Genomic DNA, 12107 nt, shown 5'->3' with positions numbered 1-12107 from the left:
CGTTGTCAAAAGTTGTTGGAAAGTAAAATAATATATTCGAATTTGTAGTCGAATAATCGATATTGCCCAAAATACGATTTTCACCAATATTTGAAATCCTATTCATTTTATTTTTTTTATTCTGCTGGTGATCATACTTTGCTGTTGGAGACTTAAATTATACATGTAAATGAAATCATTGTCAAAAGTTGTCGGAAAATAAAATAACATATTCTAAATTGCCGTCGAATAGTCGATATCGCTCTAAATATGACAAAATCTTATTTTCGTCAATATTTGAAGGCCCATATTTTTTCAATTTCATTCTGCTGGTGATCATACTTTGTTATTGGACACTTGAGTTATTTATGTAAATAAAATCACTGTCTAAAGTTGTCGGAAAATAAAATAACATATTCGAATATGGCGTCGAACAATCGATTTCGCACCAAATATGACAAATTCCGATTTTCATCAATTTTTGCAGGGCCGTATTTTTTATTTTCATTCTGCTGGTGATCATACTTTCTTGTTGAACACTTCAATTATACTTAAAAACGAAATCTTTGTCAAAAGTTGTCGGAAAATAAAATAACATATTCGAATTTGGCATCGAATAAACGATTTTTCTCCAAATATGACAAAATCTGATTTTCTTCAATTTTTGAAATCCCATATTTTTTTAATTTTCATTCTGCTGGTGATCATATATACTTTGTTTTTCGATACTTGAATTATACATAAAAACGAAATCGTTGTCAAAAGTTGTTGGAAAGTAAAATAATATATTCGAATTTGTAGTCGAATAATCGATATTGCCCAAAATACGATTTTCACCAATATTTGAAATCCTATTCATTTTATTTTTTTTATTCTGCTGGTGATCATACTTTGCTGTTGGAGACTTAAATTATACATGTAAATGAAATCATTGTCAAAAGTTGTCGGAAAATAAAATAACATATTCTAAATTGCCGTCGAATAGTCGATATCGCTCTAAATATGACAAAATCTTATTTTCGTCAATATTTGAAGGCCCATATTTTTTCAATTTCATTCTGCTGGTGATCATACTTTGTTATTGGACACTTGAGTTATTTATGTAAATAAAATCACTGTCTAAAGTTGTCGGAAAATAAAATAACATATTCGAATATGGCGTCGAACAATCGATGACGCATCAAATATGACAAAATCTGATTTTCATCAATTTTTGACGGCCGATATTTGTTTCAATATCCTATACTTCATGAAGACTCGCTTTGTTCCTTACCCCCATATCATATTATACTCGTGACTATCTATATCATTCAGAATTACTTTTATAAGTTGTCGGCATTTTGCGGATTATATTCGAATTTGGGCTCATACATTACAGTTAGCATTAGTAACATTGCAAAAAAACCTACCGATATTTTTGGTGTTCCCTTATGTGATATTAGATTTTGTTTTGTTTTTCGTGCTAACATATTCTTTTTTTATGTGATTCTCCGTCATGTGAATCTTATTTATGTATTTAATAATTACCAGTACCAGCTTAATGTGCTTAAACGTATCTTTTTCTCCGATGTGCTTTTCTCGGAACATTTAATTCTGAGTAGGATCAGTTTATTCGTAATTAATATTATTAAAAGTTGTTATATTCCGCGTGGGAATCGGTTGAAAACTGCAGAATATTTTTCTGCTGAAATTCTGCTGGATTCACAGTGGTCTTTCCAACGCGTCCATGAAACCCAGCCTGCTTCTACGTCATCTTAGAACGAACCACGCTGATAGGAAAAATCGAGATCAGAGCTACTTCCGGCGACTTGCGGAGCAAATGAAGCGGAAGCGTTTGGACAGAACTGGCTTATTCCACCAGAAGGGGACAGAGATTGTCAAAGCGTCGTATGATGTCGCTTTCTTGGTGGCTAAAAGCATTACAGCTCATACCATTGCAGAGTCTCTCATAATGCCGGCAGCAAAGATTTTGGTCAGACGTGTGATGGGAGAGGAGTCCGTGGCAAAGTTGGACAGTGTGTCCCTCTCTAACAATACTCTAAAGCGCCGTATCGAGGAGATGTCAGTTGACATTGCCGATCAAGTTACTGCGGGAGTAAGAGCTTCAAAATTTGGGTTTGCAATACAGGTCGACGAATCTACAGATGTTTCGAACTGCAGTTAACTACTTGTCTATGTCCGTTTCACACAGGATAATGCTGTAAAAAACAGAATTACTGCTGAGCCAAGAGTTGTGCAGTACAACAAAAGGAAAGGATGTTTTCAGCGTTCTAGACCAGTGGTTCCCAAACTTTTTGTACCATCGCCTCCCTACACTAGTTTATACAACTTCATCGCCCCCGGCACTGCAAAAAAAATTGAAAGGCTGAAACGAATATATTACAGACCAAATAAGAGGACAAATCATAGTTTATAGCAGGGGTTCCCAAACCGCGGGCCAAATCCGGCCCGCGTAACGATTTAAAATGGCCCGCCGTGCTTAAGTGAAGATTTTGTTTCTACCTTTTTGCAAACTAGATACCGCCAATTGTTATGTCATCATCGCAGTCTAAGCTCGTGTTTATCATAGCAATTCGATTATAGCTGTATCTCAAATATACGTACCGGTTGGAATGCATCGTTTCTTTTTATTCCACAATCGTGATGTAATGCATTTTCGCTAAACAACGAGAAAAAAATACACTTTTCAAAGATTTTTAGAAAAGTTGGTACATATTAGACCCGTAGTAGTATATATTTACGATTAGACTGTGTTTTGGCTTTGTACTCATTTGTCAGTTTCTAGTTGTATTTTTGAAATTTAAAATTAGAACAAATAACCCGATTTTGCAAAATAGTATACTCTCACTTCTTAGAGCCAAGATTGAAATGTAATTTTCCAGACTAACGATTGACGGATAACTTTGCTATTGGACACGAAATTGATTAATGAAACGTCATGCTAAAATTCTCGTGAACGTTGTGGCTTACCTTAATATTATTTAAAAAAAAAAATTCTAAATTTTCAGTCATAAAAATAATATAAGTCGCCGGAAGACCTATAAATATATACATATATTCACGGGTGCTATGGGGTCGAATATTTGTAATCATCCCAGCAAGTCGGCGCTAAGTTACACAACTGAAACATTGTCATACCGGTAGTCGAGTAGCCCTGACCTAGACTATGACTCAGACTTCAGCGATTTGTCCTCTTTGCCAGCGAACTATTCTAGTTCTGAAGGAATACAACATTTAACTTCATTACGAGTCAAACACACAAGTTTCAAAAATGTGTCCAATGTGAATCTACTAAATCCCAGCTAAACCGCAGCGCACTTTCGGCCCGTGAACATGCTTTCGATTCTAATTTTGGCCCGCGGCTAATAAAGTTTGGGAACCCCTGGTTTATAGTGTTTTTTAATGAGATGGACGATCTTGGTGTTCTTCGACGAGTTTTTTTATTATATCTAAAATTACCCCGTTTACTGATGGAAAGGCAATTTAGTTGTTTTGATAGCAATAGTGTCACGGCTGAAAACTCTCTTTTCACCATATCAGAGGTCGGATATGAAAGAATCCAGGGTTCTACCTCCTCAAAAACCGCCGTGTATTCTTGCCTTATAACATTTAACTCCCTAAATCCACCCCGTTTCACATTAAAATAATGAAAACAAAATTAATTTTTCAAAACTTATAATAATGATTTAGGTACATGTCATTCATCCCTGCAGCCTGACGACCTTCACCAAAATACATGATATATATAGGGTCTTCGGTAAAATTCATCCCCCACGCCTCATCCTACCACGTCCTCCAGTCCGATCACCAGAACGTTTTCCCACCGACTGAATGTTATCCTGGTGAAAAACTTTTTTCGTAAGCCAGGCTAGCTACGTCAACTTCTCCAACCACTTATTTTTCGTCTCAATTAAGCTCAGTTAGAACTATAGTTGGTGTATCAACTTGTGCTCCTTTCCCCTCAGCGTTTAATCTCACTATATTACCCATATTTAAATACTGTACATATATATAGTAAGTCCTTGCGTGACGTTGCTCAGGTACAAGTGTGTGTCATCTTCTTGATCTCCTATCATGATATACTGGGAGCATCATGTTTTCTTCGATTGTGAGGGCTTTATTTTGTTCTGAGAAAAGCAAATTTAGCATAAATAACTAATTTATTCACAATATAGTGAATACTCTCATGACCTTCTCTGCGGCACAGCCAGTCCATAGAATTGAGCAGCCATTTGTTTTGGATTCGTGGACCCGGATGGCTTATGGGGTCGGTAAATTTTAAGTCGCTCGCGGGACAATATTATGATTGCTATTCTTTTGCGGATCGCATTCTTACAAAAATTAAGCAGTGATGAATCTCTCGAATAGAATATGAATTTGATTTCCTTATTGCATTGCAACATATCCGAATATTTACTGCGCTATTGAACCCCTGCACTCAGCATCAACTTTTCTGCGCGTTTCCATTTGTCTAATTATAATTAAATTGTAGGCTATTTAAACGAGTAGCTAGCTGTTCAATATAATTTTTAGAATATAATAAAATTTAGTCTAAACGTGTCTCACGATAAATTCTGTTACGTAAAAAGAAATGTAATTTACTCCTCGAGCGTAGATGATAAATAAAATTAATTCATCGTTAAAACCGCCGTTTGGATGTTTCCCCTGGCAAAGACTTCCTTGTTTACTTGGCCAATCAGCAAGATGCAAAAATATCGCCCACTTTGGGAATCACTGTTCTAGACAATTTCTTCAAGCTGAATGGACTGGATTGGCTCAAACTAATCGGATGCACGACAGATGGGGCTCCGGCCATGCTTGGTCGAAAGTCTGGGTTTCAAGCCCATGTGAGAGCCGTGTCACCAAACGTCACCGGTGTACACTGTTTTATACACAGATTCGCCCTTAGCGCCAAGATACTTCCACCGAAGTTGTTATCGTACTTGAACCGAATTATTAAAATTGTAAATTTTGTTAAAGCGTCAGCTCTAAATAGTCGCCTGTTTAAGCTGATCTGTGAAGATCTCGGTTCCGATCACACTTGTCTTCTCTATCACACAGAAGTGCGCTGGCTCTCCAGGGGAAATACAACAAAACGTATTTTTCAATAGAGGAACAAACTACTTGCGTTTTTACGGGAGAAAGATCACGAGTTTCAGAAAGATCTGGAGGATGAGGGATTTGTCATAAGGTTGACTTACTTGGCATACATTTTTGAAACCATCAACCGTTTAAATTTGTCATTTCAAGGACCAAACTGTACTATCGTAGAGTTCATTCAAAACTGAGAGCGCTTGTCCGGAAGTTGGACCTCTGGAAAAATAACGTAGAAAGCAAGCAATATGGAATGTTTACATCCGTGACAACCCTTCCCAGCGCGCCCGATGATGAAGTCTCCCACGAAATCGTTGATCACCCGTCACTGCTCAATGCCGAATTGAGGCATTACTTTCCGGATGTTATATGTTGTGCCTACATAACCGATCCATTTTCTATTGATCCAGCCGACCTGCCTGTCGAGCAAGAGGAGCTCATAGATATCCAGGCTGACCAGACTGCAAAGACGAAACACAAAGAATGTTCTCGCAATCAACTTCTGGCTTAGCATGGCTTCCTCATATGTGACGCTTGCTTCTCGCGCTATTCCCCAGCTGTTAATTTTCCCTTCGACGTGGGAGTGAGAGCAAGAGTTTTCATCCCTTACGACTATCAAATCTAAGAAACGAAACAGACTCCTTGAGCCAATGCATGACTTCCGATTAGCTGTGAGCAAATGTATGCCACGCATCGACCAGCTCGTAGAAAATAAACAAATGCAGCCATCATATTAAAAGGATTGTTTTGTCATTTCACTATGTTGCTCTTCTTTTGAATAGTGGCGGAAAAACAATAACATGCACCACATCAATCTTGGCTGATGCGGCCTAGTTTAATAGAATTTGTTGTTACATTTTGCATGAATCAAATACGTTATTATGACGTCACAAACGGTGAGAAATAGCTTTTCGCGCGCATTATTTGTGTAGGTGGTACGCGAGCACTACACCAAATCCCGAGATGGTACGTGGGCGGATAAAGGTTGGGAAACACTGGACTAGACAGTCCACAAACTAATCCTGAACTGGACCATGGTAATCTGTCTGATATACGTTATCATGAAGACCTGTACCTTTATCGCTAATTCCAACATACAACAGCTGCCATAGCTTCTACCAATAAATCTATACCTGCCATAACAAAATGCAACATATTTGCGCTGTCGATTCTTTTATTTCTTCAGTTCTGGAAAAAACGAGAATACAAATTATATCAAAGCTCTACGTTCAAGTTTGCAATTGCAAACATTATTAATCAAGAGCATGGTGATTTTAATCACTTATTTCTACAACAAAACTTAAATGTCTGCTGTCCATGTACCGTTTCATATATTGAATACCCTTGAGTAAATTTGAACGAACTGGCTTTTTAGGACAGGCCACATTTTTTGGGAATAACTGGCTTCGGTATGGTGATTATATTATGCTAGCAAATTCAAACTTAAGGGTACAGCAAACAATAACTAACCCCATTAGCTGCTGTTTTCATTAAATCCTGGTTGCTCAGTGGGATAGGATTATCTTCATTTGAGACATCGCTTGCGCTTAAATTTTCATCATTGCAACCAATAAATGAGAAATGGAAATAAGAATCGCGGTTTCTTATATGAGATAACCTGAATAAGTTTGAGCGAACTGGCTTATTTGGACAGACCTCATTTTTTGGGGATAACTATCTTCGGAATGGTGATGATATTATGCTAGTGAATAAAAAAATAAACAGCAAATTTGAACTTAATGGCACATCAGAGATACATACATTATTTAATCAAACAGTCCGAATCCCATGTCATCATCGGATTCTTCTTCAGACTCTTCTTTCTTTTCTTCCACTTTAGCTAAAATATGAATTGGTTATCAGTTGGAGCACAAATTTGATAATTCATGTACCCAAAGAAAAGATTTATTATTAGGTTGCTCAGTGGGATAGGAATATCTTCACATAAAATCTGTTTGCGCTTTAGGGTGTCATCATAGCAACCACATCCTTTTACCTTCACTTTTGGTTTGAAATGAATTTCATGTGAAAGCATTAGTAAATCACTCTCTTTTAATAACAAAGAATACCATATATTTCATTGGCTAATGTCACAATAATTACAAATGTAGTATTATTGTTCCATTTCATTAGTTATAATTTTCGTTTTGCATCTAGACTTGAAAAAAAAATTAGCTAGAAAAATTTGTATGGAATTTGTCTTACCTTCCTCAGCACCGCCCTCTGCCGCTGCAGCACCTCCACCACCTGCCGCTGCACCTCCACCTCCAGCACCAACATTACTGATCAGTGATTTCACATCAATACCGTCAAGAGCCTGAAAATCCACCATTGAAAAAATTAAAATGTGTTAATGAACCTTTTTTCCATAGCGACTCGAAATGAAATTATCAATTGTAGAAATATACAAAAAGTTGCTACCGTATAAACACTTCCAACTACTTTCTAAATTGAGAAACCAATGCCATAGTCATGTGAGCGAAGAATGCACCTTAAATACAGGGAGTCCTAGGGTTACAACGGTCGCTGTACACAGTTCCAGTGATGTAGTACTGTACACAGTTTCAGTGATACTGTAAGTCATTTTGGTTGTTTAGGTCAGTTTTTTCGTAACTTGTTTGATCGTTTTTTTTTTACTTTCGCGCTTTGTTATGGACTCAAAGCAAAAAAAAGATGATACTGATGTTAGTGCATCAAGGTTTGCTTTTATTCACGTGATATGGAATTGTTTTATGTTTTTCTAATAAAGTTCTCATTCGCATTATTTGTACATTTCATTAGTGTACAGTACCATACTTTACAATACAGTACGATGTGTATAGAGTAATTCATGCACTGTACCACTGTACGTTCCGACTTACACTGAAATTCGGGTTACACCGAGTCTCAGGAACGGAACTGCGTCGTAAGTCGAGGACTCCCTGTATATGTGATCTGTTCTGCTTTAAGTTTAGTAAGCCCCATTAGCTGCTGTTTTCATTAAATCGTGGTTGCTCAGTGGGATAGGATTATCTTCATTTGAGACATCGCTTGCGCTTAAGTTTTCATCATTGCAACCAATAAATTAAAATTAGAAATAAAAATTGCATCCAACATACTTTTGCAAAAAGGCCGGGCCAATATGACTCCACTGTTACATTGGCAGCACTGGTAAGAGTGGTGATTTTGTCAGCCTGTAGATAAAATAATAGATTAAAATAGTCTGTAACAAAACAAATATTATAAGGCCTATTAATGAACTTAAGTTAACCCACATATTCCTAGTATATTTGTAATGTTAGAACTCGTCAGTACTGTTTATTGGTGGCCATTTCATTCAACCACCCTTCAGACTGTCAGATATAATGGTAAATAATCACAAATTTTCCAACGTGCAAAATGGATTTCGCTTGCATGCATTTTCAGGGAGTACTAGTATACTCAGGTGTGCAGTTGCAACGAAATCCAGTCTGGCTTGTCCCGATTATAATCCTGTAATCGGAAATTAATTGTGGCTGTCACATGACCAAAATTTCATCTTTTTGCTAAAAACTTTCGAATGTTATGGTAAATTTTTTTTCATTCTGGTATCTTGGGATTATTTCTTCTAGTGTATTGTGCAGTGCCGGTTTGCAAATAGAGGCCCAGACTATCTTGTAAAGGAGGGGTTTGCATCCAATTTTATAATTAAAGTCTTTTATTGTGGGTGCTATTCTTGAAATCTGAAAACTGTGCCCTAACTGCCTAATGCAGCAATCAGTAGCGAATTAGCTTGAAGCACTGACCATTATTATTTTAGGACTATCAGACTGTAGGATGAGCCATTTATGGACTTTGCAAACATGCCTCAATTCAGAAATTAGTCCATGATTGCTATGAACACTGGGATTCTGAATAATACCAAACTTAACATTCCCTGCTCTTGGCAGACTGAGGTATACACCCGGCATTGTCAGGAACACCCAACATCAACGTGTCCTGATCTCCTTAACGGTTACAAATCATACCAAGAAAATTGAGATATATAAAAAAAACTGCTCACGGTTATTTCAATTTCATCATCTGTGAGGATCAAAGCAGCGTAAACGCATGCAAGTTCTGAAGTAGACGTCATAGTAAAAGTGTATGTGTGAGATTCAAGAATCGATGGTCAAAATGAACGATGCACGTCGCCGATATAAATCGACCTTAGCCCAAAAGAGAACAGAGCACCTTCAACAGCAATAACACCGTAAAGAAAGACCGAACTACGACCACGTGACTTAACCATTCAACCATGATGTGATTCAATGAGGTTGATTTGAAGGCGGGTGTTTTAACCATTTTATTCAGAACCAATCGAATATATAGAATATTCTGCGGGGGGAAACATGATATATATACTGTATAAGCATAATAGCATACAAATGATATGATAACTGCCGTGATTGATATAAGTTTCCCCGACCCTTGACCCCAAAAAATTCTTTCTATACTTAACAAAATTTTTCGAAACTACTTCCGTGATTTCGCGTTCCCAACCTGGTTTACATGTTCAAACCATTATTTTAATTCAAAACATTCTACCACATAAAGTACCTACCGGTGGATAATTTGAGTTTAGTCTAACGCGGCCGAGGGACTCATTTTTGATTACTTGCAGTCTGCAGTATATATTTACGGCTTACTGAGATCCTTTAAAAACAAAATCATACTTGAGTTAATTAATTAATTCCTTATTTTCGGAAATACAACTAAAAACTGACAATTTGTATTTTTATTAGGCATTTTCTCGACTGCTATGACCCTAGTAGTATGTATTTACACTATGACGACTACTGTATCTAAATAAATTTTATTTTATATGTCTTGAAGTTTACATATACACCGGCGGTCAAGTCCACGGAATAGCCGATTTGTCATTTTCGAGTGCAGATTCCATTCACTTGTAAGCCAAATCATAAATTAAGAGTTAGCCTGATTTTTATAAATGATTTTAATATAAGCCCGCCCCTTGAACAAAATAAGACCTACCGGTATTCGATGGCGCGAAATATTTTTTCTGACGTAGTCGATAGCAAGAAATAATATTTTGTATAATTTAAAATTTCGTGATTTTCTACTTTGTAATTTTGTTTTTGATAAATAAAAATAGAACAAATCTCCCCAAAGTAAGCCCTAGTGTTATTTTCGGGGAAAACGGTCATTTTATGTCATTATGTGTCGGGCTTTTCGTGTCAGCACGGGAAAGTGCTGTATTTTGCTTCGCTGTGACGTGTGGACAGTTTTGGACTTTCATTTGCAATGGCGCGTCTGGTGGTTCCAAGTTTCATTGCTGCATCCTTTTGTGTAATTGGTGATAGCCGTTACTTTCCCAACTTATCGTTCCACTATTTACCTGAAAACAACAAAGCAAGGAGCGCGGATTCAAATATTCATCGCCATTCTATTAAACTTTTTCAAGCAAGTCTGTCTTTTGTTTTGGTAGTCTAGGTTGGGTGACTTGTTAGCTTGCTGGCGTAGACGGTTAGTTAGTAGAGTGTTAGTATTTCTTTGCTTTATCTATATAACGGAATCGCGACTACTTTGAACACAAGTAATAGAATGCATGTATATCAACATGGCAATATATTTTGATATTTTGTTGTTACCGTTTGATCATCCAGTATTCTATTCGACAATCCTTTTATTATTAATTTACTGTGACAAATATTTTTTTTTACCGAGTTTTCGTCCTAATTTTCTCTTTCCCGCTTTTTTACTTCATTAGGCTTTATTATCCCATTCTATTAATTATCAGTGAGAGTTCTGGGTCTGTGGGGAACTGATTGCATTCCACTGTTTTAATTGTGTTAGTGGTTTAATGTTTTGCCCTTTGTATATGCTATGCTTGTTTCGATACCCTTTTTCCTTGATCGATACCGACTTTATGAGTTTTGTGGTTTAATCGTGCCCTTTGCTTTCAAATCAAGAAAGTCAGGTCGAAAAGTATGTTGTTTTTCGTTCAATTTGTAGTATTTTACAGAACCGCCTTGGTCACAGTCAGTGTTCCCTCTAAGGTGTGCGCGCGCACACAGCTTTCAGAGGCTGCGCACACGCATAGATTTACTGCGCACAGACGTATTTGGATGTAATGTAACAATGTTCTCGATTGCAGGTTGGGATTTCCATTTCCAAAAAAGTGCGCACACACCAAAATTTCTGCGCACACATACTACAAAAATTAGAGGGAACATTGACTCACAGTAATCACTCCCGTGTCTTCAGTCGGAAATTTGAGTTGAGGATTCACATCTTTGGTCATCTTCTCGTCTCTGATGATTGCATAATAACGAGTTTTTTACAATGGACGCTCAGTTCCAGACGAGAAAAACATTATTTGTCAATGTCCACACGATGTGCAGAGAGATATTTGTGAGACGGGGAGAATTTGCGGAAATAGAAATCAACGACATAATATCGAAGTTCACGCACAAGCTGACGAAAAGTGTAGAATATGGTTTTAGTTTCCAAACGGGCAAAATACGAAATAATAGCGTAAATATGAGTAACATTTTAAATGAAGCGAAATCCAATGTTTTTCGTTGGTATTCTGACACCGTTTAAATTTGTGCTAGAGGACAATGCGGGACGACGGCGAGGATATTTTGACCCACATTTCACTCCTGCTTTATCACCAATCTGTTATACATATATATACTTTTGAGACTTTCCAGGCGGAAGCTGTCGACGCTTCAAATAGCAGTGAATTTGGACGACCCACAGATTAGTGTCGATGCTCGGACCGAATGTGATTACTTACCCTATTATAAACTGTCCACCTTTCCCTAAGCTATGGCATAGTGAAGTTCCCTACGCGAAGACGCCCTGCCAACAATTCATCGGTTCCTCCTATAAACTATAAATGCAACGTAGGAAATATGTTTCCAGATGGTGGAAGTGGCAAATCAGTAGCTTCAGGAGACTCCTGACAGAGGCTGCCCAACCCGCGGCCCACCAGACTGTTTTCTGTGACGAGCGCTGTAAAGGAGTTTGGGAGCAGATTTTTTGGGTTTTCAGCTTTATATCTAGGCTCA

The 12107-nt window shown here is 37.4% G+C and overlaps 2 protein-coding genes across 3 annotated transcripts; one reads left to right on the top strand and one right to left on the bottom strand.

The window, feature by feature from the left end:
• Positions 1-1705: 1705 nt before the first annotated feature.
• On the top strand, positions 1706-2143 carry LOC144424453 (zinc finger BED domain-containing protein 5-like). Its single transcript, XM_078113792.1, has one exon. The coding sequence runs from the start codon at positions 1706-1708 to the stop codon at positions 2141-2143; it is 438 nt and encodes a 145-aa protein (XP_077969918.1).
• Positions 2144-6229: 4086 nt separating this feature from the next.
• LOC120331871 (large ribosomal subunit protein P1-like) lies at positions 6230-9300 on the bottom strand. 2 transcript variants are annotated; one of them, XM_078113985.1, is made up of 5 exons: positions 9095-9300; positions 8172-8246; positions 7279-7390; positions 6835-6913; positions 6230-6691 (listed from the first exon to the last, which is right to left on the bottom strand). In XM_078113985.1, exons 1-4 carry the CDS (start codon positions 9164-9166, stop codon positions 6840-6842), a joined length of 333 nt encoding a protein of 110 aa, XP_077970111.1. In that variant the 5' UTR covers positions 9167-9300; the 3' UTR covers positions 6230-6691; positions 6835-6839. The 2 variants fall into 2 exon arrangements, with proteins under 2 accessions (XP_077970111.1, XP_039254969.2); XM_039399035.2 differs by having other exon boundaries at positions 6230-6261; positions 9095-9299.
• Between the last annotated feature and the right edge of the window lie 2807 nt (positions 9301-12107).

Source organism: Styela clava, chromosome 6, assembly GCF_964204865.1.
Source record: "Styela clava chromosome 6, kaStyClav1.hap1.2, whole genome shotgun sequence".
Lineage (NCBI taxonomy): Eukaryota > Metazoa > Chordata > Ascidiacea > Stolidobranchia > Styelidae > Styela > Styela clava.
Note: the sequence above shows the minus strand (reverse complement) of the source record. Positions and strands in the feature narration are given on the sequence as shown.

Bases quoted from the DNA above. Each gene is read 5' to 3' on its own strand.
- LOC144424453 (XM_078113792.1), top strand. From the start codon at position 1,706: ATGAAACCCAGCCTGCTTCTACGTCATCTTAGAACGAACCACGCTGAT.
- LOC120331871 (XM_078113985.1), bottom strand. From the start codon at position 9,166: ATGACGTCTACTTCAGAACTTGCATGCGTTTACGCTGCTTTGATCCTC. The intron at 7,391-8,171 runs GTATGTTGGATG...GTGGATTTTCAG, and splicing joins GGCCCGGCCTTTTTGCAAAA to GCTCTTGACGGTATTGATGT. The intron at 6,914-7,278 runs GTAAGACAAATT...TTCATATTTTAG, and splicing joins AGAGGGCGGTGCTGAGGAAG to CTAAAGTGGAAGAAAAGAAA.